This window comes from Acomys minous (assembly GCF_964271855.1).
Source record: "Acomys minous genome assembly, chromosome: 3".
Taxonomy (NCBI): Eukaryota; Metazoa; Chordata; class Mammalia; order Rodentia; family Muridae; genus Acomys; species Acomys minous.
In genome coordinates, this window is record NC_140485.1 from 131,965,470 (window position 1) to 131,984,788 (window position 19,319).

At 45.2% G+C, this 19,319-nt stretch overlaps 1 protein-coding gene across 4 annotated transcripts in view; it reads right to left on the reverse strand.

The window, feature by feature from the left end:
* Positions 1–698: 698 nt before the first annotated feature.
* RMND1 (required for meiotic nuclear division 1 homolog) overlaps positions 699–19,319 on the reverse strand; it is a 30,823-nt gene continuing 12,202 nt past the window's right edge. For 3 of the 4 annotated variants that reach the window (XM_084775853.1, XM_084775854.1, XM_084775855.1), the window contains exons 4-12: positions 16,890–16,965; positions 15,443–15,482; positions 13,430–13,530; positions 12,268–12,374; positions 10,593–10,657; positions 9,019–9,095; positions 6,893–7,013; positions 1,319–1,435; positions 699–1,071 (exon numbers count right to left, since the gene is read on the reverse strand). In XM_084775853.1, coding sequence (XP_084631979.1) covers positions 1,039–1,071; positions 1,319–1,435; positions 6,893–7,013; positions 9,019–9,095; positions 10,593–10,657; positions 12,268–12,374; positions 13,430–13,530; positions 15,443–15,482; positions 16,890–16,965 — 737 coding nt within the window. In that variant the 3' untranslated portion in view covers positions 699–1,038. The remainder of the gene's footprint in view (positions 1,072–1,318; positions 1,436–6,892; positions 7,014–9,018; positions 9,096–10,592; positions 10,658–12,267; positions 12,375–13,429; positions 13,531–15,442; positions 15,483–16,889; positions 16,966–19,319) is intronic. The other variant, XM_084775856.1, reaches the window with a different exon arrangement.

Genomic DNA, 19,319 nt, shown 5'->3' on the forward strand with positions numbered 1-19,319 from the left:
CCTTGGGAAACTTGGGTTCGGGCTGTCAGCTGGGGCACATCTGCTGGAAAGACAGGCCAGATACTCAGCAGTATTAGCAAACAGTGCATCAGCAAGGTTACACACACTTAACCAAGGTCCAAAAAAACAAGTTTTAGTGCAGTGTGTTGGGTGAGTACACACACATAGGAAAAGTGTACTCTTGGCAGACTATTACAGAGTCAAGGAGTTGGGGGACAGAGCTATCCTTAAATAAGGCCATAGAGGTAAATATCCCCCCCCTTTTTTTTTAAGTTTGTGGTGTGAGTGGTGCATGAGTTATACATACAATAAAGTGTGCTTGTAGGGAGATTGACTTTCTTAATGTTACAGGACAAAGAGAGATGCAGTATGGTTAGGCCACTTAAAATAGGAATAGAAAGTGTATTTCTCTCAAAATAATGTCTCTTAACACTTGAACACAAGTGTTTGTAAGGCTCTCAAGCCAGGGCCTTGATTCCCAGGGTTAAGAGCAAGGCTCTCAAGCCAGGGCCTTGATTCCCAGGGTTAAGAGCGGTGTCCACAAAGTCTTGGCTTAATTAGTGTTCTTGCTAAGATACTCTGTATGGTCAGGTTGTTTGATGCTCTTTAAACTGATGAAACCTTTCTTTTTTGAACTCTATGTTGACCTACAAACCATATTGATAATTGGCAACAGTATATTTAAGAGAAGAAAGTGATCATTGTGACAGCTTGTTTTATTCTGAGACAGAATCCTGCTGTGTTATAGTTGGCCTCAAACTTGGACAGGCCCCTGCCTCTGCTTTCCAAGTGGTGGGATTGGTGGGCAGCAAAGACTCAGCTGGGTTTCCTTATGTAGCCAAGACTAGGCTGGAACTCAGGATCTTCTGCGGCAGCGTCCAGCTTTCTGGGATTACAGGTGTGTGGCCCATGCCCATGTCAGTTCCTTGGCTTAAAGGGTTAAAGATTTATTGCATAATGGGTAACCCAGTAGTGAATACAGATTTTTGGGTTGCAGAACTTGAATTATCTCCTCCAGTGGTGCTTTCATTCTCAGCATCAGAAAAAGACTCTTCCCAGCTCGAACATAACCTTAGGAAAATAAAGAGAGAGAGTTAATTTCATGGTGAAACAACTGAATTTCATTTCCTAAGAAAAAAGGGTCTACATTGTGTCGTCAAGCTGATAAAACTTAACCACAGCAACTAAGGAGATGACTTTTCCAAGGCTGCTGTTAATGAAGAGCCCCTGAGGAAGCACTGCCTTTCTCACAGGGCAGACTGCAAGTCTGAGGCACAGGTTGATGAGCACATTTGCAACACACGGAGCTGCTGCTGACCTCGATGGTGATGAGGATGACTATCATCCACTCCAGGCGGAGCGCCCGCTTCTCATTCAGGTGATTCCGCATTAGGTCTGTTAGTTCCATGCAGTGTTGAAGTTTTTCATTCATGACCTGCAAGAAAACAACCTTAGTGTTTGTATTAAAAAGAATGCAGATTGTAGACATACCAGGTCATCAAACTCTTGCTGTTTAGTACTCAGAGACAATTAGCTGTTAGCAAGCAGTGTTTAGTGACTCCATCCAGAAACAGTTTGTAATGCAACTTTGTGTTATTGTGTATGTTTCTGAATATATGCATGTGTTAAATGCCTGTGGGGGCCTGATAGCATCAAGACCCCTTAGAGCTTGTGTTGAGCATTCATGATCTGTGTGGGTGCTGGGATCTGTTATTTATTTTGTATATATGAGTGCTTTATATGCATACACACCTGCAGGCCAGAGAGCACCATATCACATTGTAGATGGTTTTGAGCCATCATGTGGTTGCTGGGAATTGAACTCAGGACCTCTGGAAGATCAGACAGTGCTCTTAACCACTAAGCCATCTCTCTAGCCCCAGTTGTGGCTTTTTTTTTCTTTGAAGACAGGCTTCTCTGTAAGCCCAGTTCTGCCTGTCCTGGACTCAACGGTAAACCTGACTGCCTCCTTAGAGCAACACCACTGCCCGGCCCTGATGCAGAAAGCCCTCTCTCCAGCACTCATTTAGCCATTTTGAGACTGAGTCTCATGTATGTGAGGGTGGCCTCCTAGAGTGCCGGAATTCCCTGAAACACCGTACCTGGTTTGTTTTGTTTTGTTTTTTTGGTTTTTCAAGACAGGGTCTCTCTGTGTAGCCTTGCCTGTCCTGGACTCGCTTTGTAGACCAGGCTGGCCTCGAACTTACAGGGATCCGCCTGCCTCTGCCTCCCGAGTGCTGGGATTAAAGGTGTGCGCCACCACGCCCGGCTACCATACCTGTTTATATGCAGTGCTGGGACCTGAATTTGGGGCTTTGTGCTTGGTAGGCAAACACTAACATACCAGTTACGTTTCCTGGCCTTTTTGTACTGCTGTTTCAAAGAGTACTTTGCCTGCCGGGCATGGTGGCGCAGTCCTTTAATCCCAGCACTTGGGCGGCAGAGGCAGGTGGATCTCTGAGTTCAAGGCCAGCCTGGTCTATGAAGTGAGTCCAGGACAGCCAGAGCTACACAGAGAAACCCTGTCTCAAAAAAACAAACAAACAAACAAACAAAAAAAAAAACCAAAGGAAAAAAAAACAACCAAAGTACTTTGCCTACTAATCCAAGACTGATGGAAGTCTTAAAAATAGGGTTCCTTAGTATTTAATTACAGTACATGTAGCCCGAACCTCACCACTAGGTGGCACCACTAATAGCTGAACTGGCTGTATTATGGGTTATGATGCCTTGAACAAGCTGGGCGTGTAAGTATGTTACAATAGTCCCTGATTTTAAAGCTGGATGTGAGTGCAGTTATACACCTACTCAGTACTGTACATTTCTCTGAAAGCTATAAAATCAGAGTACATTACCGGTAGTGCAGGTTTGGCCAACATGAGCTGCAATTGATGCATGGACTGGAGCATCTTATAGCATGTCATAAGACACTTGATGGCTTTACCAGTGAGAGCCGACACAGAACTGCTTGACGGGCACTGTAGTTTCTAATCTATGGGTGTCTAGGACTGCACCGTGTTCCCTCTTTTGTCCTTTATTGACTTTTTAGTCTTGGCGTCTTTTTTTATTCTTTTTTTTTTTTTTAAAGATTTACTAGGAATTGAACTCAGGACTTCTTGGAAGAGCAGTCAGTGCTCTTAACAACCTCTGAGCCATCTCTCCAGGCCAGTCTTGGCTTTTGATATGTTCATCTTTAAGACGGCCCTCTATTTCACCTGTGACCACAGGACAGAAAGCATGTTCTCTCTTGACTTTACTGCTTCAAAACCAATTTGTGCAATGTTACTAAATTTTTTTGGGGGGACAGGGTCTTATGTAGCCCAGGTTAGCCTTAAACTTGCTGTTTGGCCAAGGCTGGCCTCAAACTGATCCTCCCTCCAGAGTGCTGGGATTACAGGAGTAAGCCACCTTAGTGTTACCATAACCTGTACAATCTGAGAGAGTCCTGGGGACTGGAGCAGGCTCAGCAATGAGTGCTTATTGCTCTTGCAGAGCACAACCTAAGCTGCTCCTCAGCACTCCTAGGAGGCAGCTCACAATGGCCTGTAACTCCAGGTCCAGGGGTTCTGACGCCCTCTTCTGGGCTCTGGACACCTCCACACGGGTATTGCAATAAAGCTAAGATAGGCATACATGAAAAGTAAACTTTAGTGGTGAGTACCATCAAAACCTAGGTCCTGGAGCAAAGGCAGCCAGATCTCTGAGGTCAAGACCAGCGTGGTCTAATAGCAAGTTCTAGGCCAGCTAGAGCCACATAGATCTGCCTTTAAAAGAAAGTCTCCTGGTGATTAAATCTTAAATTTTCTTACTAAGCCAAGCATTTGTCTCAGGCTAAAGCAGTTTCAAAATCAGGAGAAAATGTTTCTTTTAAAAATTGAGTCGCCTGTTTTAATGTACAAATACAGTAGCAGATGTCATGGAGTTTTCACACTAGTGAATAACTGTTGGCTTAAGGGATGTCTAAGCACTACGGGGGGAAATGTACATGAATGTATGGTGAAAAATTGCCAAGTGAAAGTGAGAATGGAGGTTAAGACAGGTGCTTGTGCAGTAGGCTACCATATAGACGCGGCCCTGGGCTCGTGGCTGTCTCCCACAGGCCTGTTGGAGGAGGAGATGCTTACCTCTTGGTGGCAGTCACGTTACATCTCATCTTGACACTCATGACAACACTCAAAGTCTGCACACTGAGAGACAGCCCAGAGAAGGCAGCTGGATACTTTAACACAGCTGCACCTACATTTCCACACTGTCCCGTTGCAGTGTTACCCAACCTGCAAAGCAGATTCCCTAGTCTTAGGGAAGTACTGTTAAACTCTTCCTTTTGAGACAAGGTGTGGCACTATAGCTGAGGGTGACCTTGAACCCCTGGTCTCCTGTCTTCACAAAGCTGAGACTATGGGTGTGCACTACCACTCCCGTGTAGACTGTTGGAGGTGGGCCACAGGGCTCTGCCATGGATACTAGGAAGCTCTGCACCAACTGAGCTACACCTTCAGCATCTTGAGTAGTTTGTCTTCCTAGAGCTTAACCTTCAGATTTGCTTATGCATATAATGTGTACCATGGGGGTATCAGGGGGATACTGATGGCTGTGTGCCACCGTGTGGGTGCTGAATCCTTAATTGGTAGTTTGAGGGTAACGTAGGTCAGTGTTTACAAAGTAGGCTGCTAGTTTCTCAAAACCATTCTGATAGGCAGATTTCTAAGATCCCATCTAAATGGTCCTGACCTGATGCTCACTAGTGTTACGCCCTCGAAGTGTAGGAGGGCCTTCTGACCTGAGAACCCTGCAAAAGTGAGCTGCTCATGCCTGTGAGCAAGCTGTAAAACACTGCCTCATGGCTCCTTCGCCCTAGTACTCTCTGCTCTCTTCTTAACCATGCATACAACAGTTGATGCTTTGAGTAGAAATATCTGTGGTGAGGAACAGAGACTTTAGTCAAACAGCCTTGAGGGACTGAATCGAGCGAAGTGGACAGGAAGTGGACCCTTCCCCGCGATTCTCAGACTTGCCTGCAGCCTTTGAGGGGCCCTGAGCCACGAAACCGGGAGACAGAGCCGCTAGTTTTAGTATAGCAGATGCCAGCACTGGAGAGGCCTCCTTTGCACAGAGCTTCAGTCTCCCTCACATCCTCACCATCAGCCTGTGACCTATCCAGCCAGGAAAGCCATACTTCTTTCAGATGTCCAGACAACCTGGGCTAACAAATGTCTCAGACATCTGGGATATTAAAGTACATTGATTGGGAAGGAGGAAGAGGAGGAGGAGGAGGAGACGGAATGACTCCTCCAGTACCAGTCTGAGCAAGCTAATAGTGACATGGTTTGGGATAGTCATCTTTTCCTGACATGTGGTGGGTATTTCTACCTTCCTGCAGTAGGAGACACAGGAACACCAAGATGAATGACAGCTGTGGGTACCTTGGATGGGGTTATTATGCAAAGGACAAGTGCCTGGGTTGGAGAAAAGGATATAGTCCTAGCATTGTGAGTTGTGCACAGAGGGATTCTGAAATGTCATTTGCTTGATGGGGCATGAGATGACTGAGAAGTGATTGGAAGTCACATTGAAAAGAGGGTGGACCAGGAAGCAGATGACACACTACTCTAGGCAACAAAGGAAAGTGGGGACTTAAGAATGATAGGACAGTGGTTAGCCACCACCTACTCCTCTGTTAGTGTTTGCTTCAGGCACAGTGCTGACGTGGGGAACGGTGGGCTACAATCCTCACCCCAAGGGATCTAACACCTGGCTCCTACACATGTAGCCACTGCACAGGTACCTAGACATGTGGCTATACACATACAGGTACATGGATACATACGCATAAATAGAAATCTTAAAAGGTGAACAGCCATAGAGGAAGACTGAAGTTACCTTCTAGCCTCCTCAAGGCATGCGCACAAGCAGATCCCACACATCACATGTAACACACAGAGGGAGCATCATGCTTAGCTACCTGGGAGGCTGAGGCAAGAGGATTCCAAAGTTCAAAGCCATCCTGGCAATATAGTGAGTCACCCGAAAAACAAATGAGACATTAAAGACAAAGACCATGGAAGACCTTTGACAGAGAAAGCAGAGAAGTGAGGGCAAATGTGGCTCATGTTGGCAATCCCAGGCCTAGGGCTAAGGCAGGAGGATCGGAGCTTAAGGCCAGCCTGGGCCAAAGCGTGACACTTTGTATAGAAAACCCCTCTTGTAACAATTCCTTACATCTCACGCATGGCTGGAACAGTGTCTTTAGTCCAGACTGGTTTTGAGCTCAAAAGCAACCCCTTTGCCTCTGCCTCTCTAAAAATAGACTAGGGGCTGGAGAGATGGCTCAGAGGTTAAGAGCATGATCTGCTCTCCCAAAGGTCCCGCACATGGTGGCTCACAACCATCCATGATTAGATCCGGTGCCCTCTTCTGGCATACAGGCCTGCTAACAGGCAGAATACTGTATACGTAATAAATCTTAAAAAAAGACTAAAGTGACAGGAGAGAGGTCAAGGGGAGGAGACCCTGGCCAGAAGTCAAAAAGTTGAGCATACTTAGCCGAAAATTTTAGTCATAGGAATTATAGAAGAGAATGTGTCATTCTGTGCCCCCACCCCAAACACCCCAGCCTAGGGTTTCTATGTATAGCTCTGGCTTTCCTGGAACTCAAGGAGCAGCCTACTACTGCCTCTCGAGTGCTGGGATTAGAGGCACGCACCACATAGCCCTGCCTTTCTTTTTCTCTTTAAAAATGCATGCCTTGCCTTTAATCCCAGCACTTGAGAGGCAGAGGTAGGTGGATCGCTGTGAGTTCGAGGCCAGCCTGGTCTACAAAGCAAGTTCAGGACAGCCAGGGTTACACAGAAATCTTGTCTCAAAAAACAAAACAAAAAAAAGAAATGCATGCCTTAACTCTTCGTGTAATGCTGAGAAACTGGCAGGTCTTGTCATAGAGCTCTTCCAGGTTCGCTCTGTCCCAGTAGAAGTCGGGAGTGATCAAGAAGTCTGAACTCAAGTTTATGCGGTGCCTAAAAAAGAAAAGTTCAGTTTAGCTTTTTATTTATGGTGAGTTAAAAATCAATTTCTACTATATTCTTATTTTCACAGTGCAATATGAGAAGTTTTGAGTGTCACTCTTCAAAAATATTCTTTTTTTTTTTTAAAGATTTATTTTATTATTAGGTATACAGTGTTCAGCCTGCATGTAGACCTGCAGGCCAGAAGAAGGCATCAGATCACCATGTGGTTGCTGGGAATTGAACTCAGGACCTCTGGAGGAACAGTCAGTGTCCTTAACCTCTGAGCCATTTCTCCAGCCCCTCAAAAATATTCTTGAGGCATACATAGACACACACACACACACACACACACACACACACACACACACACACACACACACACCTGTGCATCCCCACCCCAGGAAGAAAGAAAAAGGTTACAATGGGTAAACCCACTTTTATTGTTATCTGCAGCTTTCCCTTCTCACTCTCTGTGACTCACTGACCATCTTCAAGACCCTCTATGTCCCTTCAATTGTGCAAACACAAGACAGGCAGAAATACAGGGTCTCTTTTTTTTCCAGCTGGGCTGTGTAGGCTAGCTTGGCTTGAACTCGCTATGTAGCTCAGGCTAGCTTGGCACTGAGATCTCCAGTCTCAGTTTCCAGTATGCTAAGGTGTATGCTGCTACACGGGTGCTCTTGCTTAATTTCACCTATGCTTTTGTGCTAGATGCTTTAGCTTTAAAATTATTTGATGGAAATTCAGGCTACCCAGGGTACTGGCTGATTTTCTGTGTCAACATGACACAAGCTACAGTCCTCAGAGAGGAAAGAGACCCAGTTGAGGAAATGCCTCCATAATATCCAGCTGTAGGGCATTTTCTCTTTTTATTTTCTGTAGTTTATTTATCCACCTGCCTCTGCCTCCTGAGTGCTGGGATTATTCGCGTCACCATACCTGTTTAAGAATTCACTTTTTACCTAACATACTTAGCTATGTTTCTTTTCACAGATTACATTTCTTTAAGAAAAAAAAAAAAGATTTATTTTTATTTAAGTATATGTGTGTCTGCGTGTATGTGCAGATGTCCTTGGGGGGGCAGCAGAGAGTGTCAGATCTAGAGCTGGAGGCACAGTGGTTGTGAACAGTTTGATAAGGACTTGGGCCCTCTGGGAGAGCAACAAGACTCTTAGTTGCTTTCTAGTCCTATTCTTTATTTTCTAAAGAATTATCAGTGTGTTTGTGTATGTTGTGTGTGTGATGGAAAAGCACCTGGAGGTCAGAGGACAGCTCTATGGATTGCCTCTGGGTTCCTGGGACCAAACTCAGGTTGCTAGGTTTGCTGTCAACCAGTGAGCCACCTGCTGGCTGAAGTAACACATATTACACTTCCCTTTTAAAGACTCAAACATCAAGGTAAGGAAAGTCAGGGTATTCTTATATTAATCCTACTTAGACCTAATTTGTGAGTTTGGGTATTATAGTTTATCAGAGTCTGCTTGTATAGGCTAAAAAATCTCCCCTACTTCTCAGAGAACACAGAACAGGTGGCTCTGTTGCTGGATGCTCTTTGTGAATGAACATGAACATCTGAGAAACACAGATGCTGAAACACTGGACCACTCTGCTGCTGGATGATCTAAGCAGGTGGGAAGACAGTTCTCAGGAAAACACAGACAAGGAGCTTTGGACAATTCTTCCAGGAGGAAACCGGATACTGCTGCCTGGTGAGACCTCTGCAACCAGAATGCATCACTCCACAGACAGGAAAGTCACCACACTAAAGTGACAGCTTCCTCCTTCCCTGTGCCACTGTGCAGTGTCAGCCTCAGGAAATATGGGTGACACTTCTGTAACTACACACTGTGTGCCATGTGACAGGTTTAATGTCAGTGAGTTTTGCTCTTCTGTACCCAGTAGAGTTCTAGACACAGTCCCAACGGAGCTTGCCTGCTCCTCACAGGAGTTTCCTCTGCTTGTCATAAATGTTTTGTCTTAAAGGAAATACTTCATTTAGAAAAGAACATTTTACCTGAGGGCAAAGAGCTCACCCATTTTCTGCATAACTTCTTTATGGGACAGTTTAACTTTCTTTCCAGCCTTTAATGCCTGTTTGGGAAAAACAAAACAAAAACTACATATACAACATGTCCTTGTCTGTGGGGTGTGCAGTTGTGGATCCAATGAATCATTGTCAGAAAGTGTTAAGAACTGCACCTCTGTTCAGCAGGCACACTCTTTGTTATTCTGCATACGTCACAGCAAACACCTGACATTTAGACGAAGATGACCACGCACCTCCCGGGTTGGGAGGACTCCTGGAGCTGTCAGTCCTCCAGACCCCAGGGGAGCCCGTACATCTGTCTAATAATCGATGTCAGTTTACCTACCAAGTTCTCAAGGGACACCTCATCTCATAGGAGTAAGTCAGGTGGCTGTGCCCAGATGGAGTGTCTGACTCATCTCAAGAGTTCAGAGGTTTACACTCAGGCTTCCCATTCCTTCTGCTATCACCTGGATTGTAAATGGCCTCCCGAGGCCACCTGGCCAAGGCTTTATCCTCAATTTGTGTCACTGTTAAAAAGTGGTTAAAACTTTTAGAGGTGAAGCCGATAGGAAGACATTAGGCCACTGGTTAGCCTTGAGGGGCTACGGGACCCTAATCCCTCCCTTCTTCCTGCTCCCTGGCTGCCATGAAGTGAGGAGCGTATCCCACCAGCTGCTCCTGGCCACAAGGCCCAGCCTCACCAAGACCTAAACCAATGCACCTGCCCCATGACAGAATGAACCTTCCAAAATGTGCACAAAATACCCCTTTCCTCCAAAAATGCTGAGTGTCCCAGGCTTGTGTTTACACTAAGAAAGAACTAACAGATCTCTTTTAGTCTTTTCAGTGAGAAACACTCTTTGTCTTTCATTTTAAAAGAGATTGTTTCATTTTATGTGTGTGAGTGTTTACGTGTATGTTTGTACGTCACATGAGTGCCTGATACCAGTGAACACCAGAATTGTGTATTAGATTCCCTGGAACTGGAGTCAGAAGCAGTTGTGAGCCACCATGTGGATTCTGGGAACAGCAGCAAGTGCTCTTAATCACACACCCATGTCTACACCCCGCCCCCATTTCTTATCTTAACTGAAAAGCGGGGTCTCTTTCCCAAGAATAATTAATCATATTATTCTGTTAAGAGTAAAAACCTAGGACACTGTGCATTACCACTGGGCTGCGCCCAGCACCGTTTCCCTTCACTCACACTGAGCACACTGCAGTCACAGCAAAGTCATCTGACGTTTTCAAGTCGAAAACCAATGTTTTTATCCTTTCTTCATCATTCTAGGTGTAACTCTAAGTGTTTTTGTTTTTCGAGACAGGGTTTCTCTGTGTAGCCTTGACTGTCCTGGACCCACTTTGTAGACCAGGCTGGCCCCAAACTCACAGCGATCCACCTGCCTGTGCCTCCTGAGTGCTGGGATTTGGAAGTGTTTTACTATGTAGCTCTTATAGTTACTATTTATACTCAAATATACATATTATGTTGAACAATTAGTAGTTTTTCCCAAGAAAGCAATTATTGATTTAAAAAAAAAAGAGCTGATATAAATTACCTCTGGAATTGACTGAATAGATTCAATAAATTTGTCTAGTGTTGCTTCCCAAATAGCCAGTTTCACTGGGGAAAAAAAAGAGGGAAATTTTCTTTACCATTATGTTCACGTCTACACAGAACGCATAGTGGCATGAGCCTCTGTTGCCACTTCAGTGACTGTAAGAAGCAAAGGTGCAGCTGGGCATGGTGTGCACGCCTGTAGCCCTAGCACAGAGGAGGCTGAGACTGACTTGGATATAAAAATGACTGTGACAGGGTTTCTCTGTGTAGCTTTGGCTAACCTAGACTCACTCTGTAGACCAGGCTGGCCTTGAACTCAGATACCCACCTGCCTCTGCCTCCCAAATGCTGGGATTAAAGGCATGCACCACCACGCCCGGCTTGTTTTCTCCTAGTTTTTCTTTCAAAGATTTATTTATTATGTATACAGTGCTCTGCCTGAATGTACACCTACAGGCCAGAAGAGGGCCTGCATTATATTATAGATGGCTGTGAGCCACCATGTGGTTGCTGGGAATTGAACTCAGGACCTCTGGAAGAGCAGTTGGTGCTCTTAACCGCTGAGCCCTCCTAGTTTTTCAAGACAGGGTTTCTCTGTGTTATCTTGGCTTTGTAGACCAGGCTGGACTTGAACTCACAGAGATCCACCTGCCTCTGCCTCCCAAATGCTGAGATTAAAGGTGTGTGTCACTACACCAGCTAAAAATGTTTTTACCCTATCAGTAGGACCCAGACATCAGAATGTCACATGATTCTTCTCTCCCCTCCTCCCCCCAAGACATTTTCTGTGTTACATAGAGCCCTGGCTGTCCTGGACTTTGTGTAGACCAGGCTGGCGTGGAACTCAGAGAAATCTCCCTGCTTCTGCCTCCTGAGTGCAGGGAGTAAAGATGTGTGCTACCATGCCCAGCCTCTTACTTTTGGTTTTTTGAGACATTTTCTCTGTGTACCCTGGCTATCATGGAACTTACTCCTGCTGCCTGAGTGCTTGCATTAAAGACGTGTGCCACCCTGGCCTAATAATTTCAATAAAGACAAAAAATCAAACCAACCAACCAAACCCCCAAAGTACTGACCCATTAAAGCTAAAGATTTTTTTAAAAAGGCAGATGTAAAGAAAGAGCGGAGTTTTCTAAGTCTGTTAGAACACAGACATATCTCCCAGAATTAGATTTTTGCTTACATCCCAGAAACCCAGAAGATGCGAATCACACCTAGCCCTCCTGGCAGTTCTGTGGGTGACGCAGGGTGAGACTTCTTGGCCTTTCCTATGCTCAGGTCTGTGAGCAAATCCCCAGCCACTCAAAGGTGTCCCACAGGGTGTGCACAGGCCTGCAGCCTGATGCACAGCGAGGTAAGGAAGCCCGTAGGGAGCACCCATGGCTTTCCCAGGGGCCATGATCTTAGTGCTGTGACTGGCTGCCAGTCACAAGGGTGGCTGTCTCTGGATTGGAGACCACTGCGTTGAGCATTCGTGGGGAAGAAGAACAAAGGCTGTGCCAGGATATGAACTACATTTGGAGAAGTGGAGCTTCATCAGCACAGCTCACAAGGAACAGCATCAGCAGAGACTAACATTAGGCTGTATTCAGTGTTGTGAAAATAATCAGAAATCATCGTCCAGTGAGTAATGAAGCTGTGTAACATGTCATCTGCAAAGCAGACCAACTTACCCGAGAGGCAAAGAGCATTGGAGAAAGCAAATTTTTCTAGAATGGAGTCATCTAAGTCCAGCTCAGAATTTAGCTTGATCTCCCCTCTGTGCAGTTTAGATTGTCCCCTGGGAGAAGAAAAGAAAAAGCATCTTTCTGTTTTTTATTTTTTTGTTTTTTGAGACAGTTTCTCTGTGTAGCTCTGGCTGTTCTGGAACTCACTCTGTAGACTAGGCTGGCCTTGAACTCACATACCCGTCTGCCTCTGCCTCCCAAATGCTGAGATTAAAGTCATGCCCTGGCTTGTATCTTCCAAACCTTCCAAATAGCCGCTCTTCTGAAAAGGCAAATCTTACCATCTTTCTGGAAACCACGTCAACAATTTTTATTACGTTTTATAAATGCCCTCCTAACTTGTGATCCAAGTAAGTCCATTCCCAAGAATTGACCCAAAAAATAATCAAGTATAGCTTGTGTACCATGAAATGGTTTGTGCTATTTTGGCAGTGTCACACTTACGGCAATCCTCCAGCCTCACCTCCTGAGTGCTGGCTGGGGTTACAGTTTTGAGCTACTCCACCTAGACAATGAACGGCTGTTGAGCCACCACAGGGGTTCTGGGAACTGAGCCTGGTCCTCTGCAAGAGCAGCAAGAACTCTTAACCATGACTGAACCGCCCCCTCAGACCCACAGCAAATGTTCATTAGTAAAACACCAGGAAGAAGAAAAACATGACCCAATAGAAAAACATAGTTATTAGCACTTCCACAGAACAGCCAGGCGAGGCCTGATGGCTGAAGCCTGTGGTCACAGCGCTGAGGAGGCTCTGTAGGGTCCCAGACTACAGTGAGAAAGTCACTAAGATGCCTGCCCACACTTCTCTGCCGAGCCCTCAAAGGTCCCAGAGTGCTTCTCTCGGATCCTCTCATTACATTTGTCATATTCAAACTCAACTGAAAGAAACACAGATTCACTTAACCACCCTGATGAGGGCGTGCTATGTCGTTAATTTAGAATCAACTTTTCATTTTGGAAATGATTTGTTGATAATGTGAGAGGTTATAAACAGCTCCTGTTCTGTATACCAGTGACTTAAAGGACCTCCATGTGTTCGCAGTGATCTCTTCTGGGCTTCGCAGCTCTCCCCAACACCCTTCCTTGGTGTGCCAAGAAGCTGCTTACTCTATTTTTATGTAGTTCAGCTCTTCGTTCTCCCAGTGAACCAGAGCCACTTCGTAGGGCTGGGTCTCGTGTCTCTCTAGAACTTGCATCACGTGCTTCATCTAGGAGAGAAGGACACCTGTGTGCATTATACTGACTCCCTCACAAGCCACATGGGCTCATCTGCTCGGCATGGCTTTCACTATTTTAGTGGCATGTTTTCTAGGCTCACTGTGACAGTAAACAAACCAATGGTGTGTTCCATCTATTTTGACATTTGGAAAGTATAAATGAATGAGTATTAATCAAGAAAATAAAAATTACAATTATCCAGCAAGCTAAAAAAAAAATCACTACTAACATTACAACAAATATTATATATTATACTAAACTATAAGCACTATGGTTTATATTTGTTAAGTCTCTTTTTTAAAAAACTGTACAGGCATTTGCTTGTAAAAGTTAAAGCAATGGGGGCTGGAGAGATGGTTCAATGGCTAAGTGCATTTGTTGCAGAAGACCTGGGTTCACTTCTCAGGACCCACATGGTGGCTCATAGTGGCCTGTAATCCAGTTACAGAGGATGTGATGTCCTCCTCTGAGTCCCCTGGGTATCTAGCATTCACACGGTGCATATACACACATACGGGCAAAATGCTCAGACACATATACATTTTTAAAAAGCCAAAGCAACATAAAGGTGTAGAGTATGCTCCCTAATCCTCATGCTGAGGCAGCCTTGATTAAACTTGGTGAATCTCCTCCTATACTTGTTTCTGCAGGGCTAAGGACAGACATGTATTTTATTTTGGTTTTCCTATGAACAGGATTATACTTTACATATGGACACCTTCACTGCTATTGTTAAAGGAGGATGTGCACTGAAAGCTCATCTTTGGGAGATGGTTTCTACTCTGCCGTCTGAGGGCATCACCCTGCTAAGAGCTAAGGCTACGGCTTAGACCCAGCATGCTGGAAGTGTGACTGCTGCCTGCACTGCAAAGAAGGGGACAAAGGGAAAGGAGGGGAAGTGAGGCAGGCATGTATGTTAAGGATTCTGCCAACTGCTCTCCAAAATAGCCTTTCCTCTAGGATCTGAACGTTCATGAGTGCTCATAAACCGAGGCCAGTTACCAGCCTCTGCCTCTGCGGTGTCAGCCCGCCCGCCACTTGGTTACGCAGACTTTGTGCTCCGCCTTCCCTCCCCCACGGTGTCTCTATCTCCTTCCTTTTAATGACCTGAAAACATGGAGGAGGATACGTTCTGAGATTCATCATGGCTACCTCTAAGGATCAGGGTCTCAGGTGAGCAGAGAAGGGCATGGCTTCTTCCATGCAACCCCACACAGACTGGCCTCCATGTCTCAAGTGCTGGGATTACAGCCATGTGTCACCATGATGTTCTTTTCTTTTTGGAGGCAGGTTTTATAACTCGGATACTGGCTTCTATCTCACAACCCTCCTTCCTCTGCCTCCTGAGTTCTGCGATGACTAACAGTATATTGGTTGCACTTATGAGTAACTTTTTTTCTTCCCCTTGGCTGTCCTGGACTTGCTTTTGTAGATCAGGCTGGCCTTGAACTCACAGCTATCTACCTGCCTCTGCCTCTTGAGTGCTGGGATTACAGGCATGTGCCACCATGACTAGCTGTGAGCGACTCTTTTAATTCACCTGTATCATACGTGGAAAATTTGAGAAGACTCGAAAGTCAGTGTGTTTTGAGAGGTGAAAGGAATGGGGTAAATACCGTGTGGTGCCCAGAGAAGCAGCTGTGTTAGTGTGTCCCTGTGCTCCAGGCTTCAGCCTGCTGGACGCTACGGAGAGTTTTTTGTTTTTGTTTTTTAATTTGTTTGTTTGTTTTGAGATAGGGTTTCTCTGTGTAGCCTTGGCTGTCCTGGACTTGCTTTGTAGACCAGGCTGGCCTCGAGCTCACAGAGATCTGCCTGCCTCTGTCACCGAGTGCATTGCCACGCCCGGCTGTGCCAGTTTATTCTGACAACGCCATAGCTGTACATTGGTTATACTCTACTTACAGTTTTGTCTCTCACGTTCCAGAACACAGCAGCTCCTTCCCTGGTTCAAGAATAGGAGAGTCAACCTCGGCAAAGGGAAAAGACATTCTTTTTAGATTATTTTATTTGGCCTCCATGTGTACTGTGTGAGTGCCTGGTGTCCACAAAGGTCAGGTCAGAGTGACAGATTTCTTGGAACTATAGAATTACAGATGGTTGTGAGCCATCTATATATGTGCTGAGAATTGAACCTGGGTCCCTGGCAAGAATAGCAAATGCTTTTAACTGCTGAGCCATCTCTCTAAGCCCCAAGAGACCAGTCTTCAGAGTCACACCAAAAGCAGTGTGTAGGTAGCCACTACCACAGTGACTCTTGGCCCTCCTAATGTTGCGACCCTTTAATACAGGTCCTCATGCTGTGCTGGCCCCAACCGAAAAATTATTTTGTTGTTACTTCATAACTGTAATGAATCATAATGTAAATATCTGTGTTTTCTGGTGGTCTTAGGTGACCCCTGTGAAGGGGTCACAACTCACAGCTTCAGAACCGCTGCTCTACAGCATACGAAGGGTGTAAGTGAAGAAGATTATCTGGTTGATTAAGATTGGCTTGCTACAGATGTGGAACTGTAGATGTGAGCCACATGTAGGCACAGGACTGTATACATAATAAATAAATAAATAAATAAATAAATAAATAAATTAATTAATTAACAAATAAGAAGTCGGTCCTCAAGTCCCAATTCTTTTTTGTTTTGTTTTGTTTTTTGAGACAGGGGTTCTCTGTATAGCCTTGGCTGTCTTGGAGTCACTTTGTAGACCAGGCTGGCCTCGAACTTACTCTCGGGCTCACAACAACAACAACAACAACAACAACAACAACAACAACCATTTTATAAGATCATCTACAGAGATGGCTCAGTGATTAAGAGAACTTGTTGCTCTTCAAGGGACCCAGATTCAGTTCCCAGCACCCTCATAGCTCCAGGCCCAACCTCCTCTTTTGCCCTTCTCAGATAGGCATGCACATAGGACACAGACATATATGTAGGCAGAAAACTCATATGCATAAGATAAATTTTTAAAAGATTTGCTTATTTATTACATAGACAGTGTTTTGCCTGCATGTGTACCTACATGCCAGAAGAGGGCACCAGGTTTTATCATAGATGGTTATGAGCCACCATGTGGCTGCTGGGAACTGAACTCAGGACCTCTGGAAGAGACGACAGCGCTCTTAATCTCTGAGCCATCTCTCCAGCCCCCTCAAAAATTTTTTTGAAAAAGATGACCTACTAGGAGATTCATAACTCTGAAAAATTCTCCAAGATGAAGTCAGAATCAGAAGACAGATTTAAACCCTAAACCCACGGGCAAAGGAAGGTCCCAGGAGAGGCACACCCCACCCTAGAGACTGCACGCATCTGGGTGCAAACCAGCCTCCCAAAGCCACCTGTTCCTGTCTTACCTGAACAAGAATATTGTTCCGGAATCACCTTCTTTTGCAGAATTTTCTACACCCATCACCAAAATATTTGCTGCATCTGTGATTTAAAACATCAGTCAATAGCCGGTGCATGGTGGTGCATGCCTGTAATCCCAGCCCTTAGGAGGAAGATAACTGAGTTGGAGGCCAACCTGGTCTACAAAGGTGGTGGCGGCACATGCCTTTAGTCCTAGCACTTGGGAAGGCAGAGGCAGGAGGATTGCTGTGAGTTCAAGGCCAGCCTGGTCTACAAAGAGAGTCTAGGACAGTCAAGGCTACACAGAGAAACTGTCTCAATAAACCAAAAAACAAACAAACAAACAAAACAAAACCAAAAAAGCCAAAACCCCCCAAAACAAAACAACAACAAATCCAAAAACCCCCAAAAAACAAAAACAAAACATCAGTCAACACCTGTATAATATGACGTAAACTGTGGAGAGTACCCTGTACATGTTTTAATCTGTTCTCAGGGTCACTTCACAATCCAGAATGCTCCACAGCACAAGTCTCAGCCTCCTGCTGAAGACCGGAGAGGTTAGGAGATGTGCAATGGGGCCTAGAGAGACTGCTCAGTGGTTCAGACTGTTGCTCTCCTTGCAGAGGACCAGAGTTCGGTTCCTAGAACCTATGCTGAGTGGCTCACAAGCACCTGTTAACTCCAGCTCCAGGTGCTCAAATGCCCTCTTCTGGCACACACATGCACATGCACACAAGTGAGAATGAATCTTAGAGGGCTGGAGAGGTGGCTCAGAGTTGAGCGCACTGCTGTTCTCCCAGAGGACCCAGGTTCAGTTCTGAGCACCTGCACAGTGGCTCACAGCCGTCTGTAGCTTCAGTTTCCGGGGATCCAACACTCTCTTCTGGACTCTGGAGGGCACTAGGCGTACACATGATGTACACACTTAAATACTCTAACTGCAGCTGCTGGGATTACAGGTGTGCACCAACACGCTTGGTTTCAGTGATGCTGGAGATCGAACCCAGGGCTGTCTGTGTATTAAGTAAACACTAACACCTGGTCTACACCCCGAGCCTCATGAATTTTAAACTGTGTAAAGTCTGGACAAAAGAGAACGCACAGAGAAAACAAGTGCGACAATGTAAGAACCTAGCTAATTTCCAGGTGAGTCATGAGTTCTACCCTATGCTCACTTGTAGCCATATAACTTTTAATCTTTTGAACGCTGTTGAATCTATCAGTACTTGTTCTCCCTATTATGCGTAGTGTAGTAATAGTTCTTGTAGGTATATATTCTATAATATAAATTACAAACAATATAGTCCAGTTAAGGCATTATTACTTATTTGCACACAGTTATGTGTGATTTCTCCTTTTTCCTTTTTATGTGTTTGAGGCCATGTCTAGCCATAACCCAGCCTGGCCTGCCACTCAGGGTTCTCCTCAGCCGCTCGAATGCTGACATTACGGGAATAAGCCCCCATACCTGCTTTCTCTTTTTTTTATTTTTATTTTTTATTTTAATCACACTTGCTTTCTCACATCGGGATTCCTGGTAGGATTTTGACAGGAACAAAAACTCTAAATGACTTTTTGGAATACACGCCCAACTCCCCTAAGAAGACTGTTTGCCTGTGCAGCCCAACGTACCATGACAGAAGTGAGAAGGTCCGGAGCCACACTAGTGGCAGCTCCAGTGGTAGCCAGGGCTGTTCCTGACCAAGTTTTCACCTCAGGGGTTCTGGGCAGAGCTCTGTCAACTTGTTTTGTCATTAAATACAGTCTGTTTATACAATTAATAGTGAAAACATATGGCATTTCAACCCCTTATGGGTTGAAAGGCCAGTGAGTCTGCTGGGATTATAGGCATGCACTACACCACCTGGCTTTTGGTTTGTGTTTTGAGTAGGGGGTCTTTCTATGTAGCTTTGGCTGTCCTGGAACTCATGACATAGACAAGGCTAGCCTTAAACTCCCAGCGCTGTGACTTCTGCCTCTTGAGGTTTAGCATTTAAGGCCACCAGGCCTAGGGCTGGTCTTTTTTTTTTTTTTTTTTTGGTTTTTTGAGACAGGGTCTCTCTGTGTAGCCTTGGCTGTCCTGGACTCGCTTTGTAGACCAGGCTGGCCTCGAACTCACAGCGATCCGCCTGCCTCTGCCTCCCGAGTGCTGGGATTAAAGGCGTGCGCCACCACGCCCGACTCCTAGGGCTGGTCTTTAAGAGCCCTTCCATTTCCTAAAATACTTAAGAAATTTCCTTATATTCGTGGTTTTACCTTTTGCCTGTAACATTGTTTACTTAAAAGCATTAGGCTAATAATTTCTTTTAAAGCCTCTCCCAGGTCCTGTTAATAATTGGTAAAAGCTTTCATCAGTTATTATCATTGTTATTTGTGAGGGGTGTATTGTGTGCAAAATGGGTTTTTTTTTTTTTTTTTTTGCTTTTGTTTTT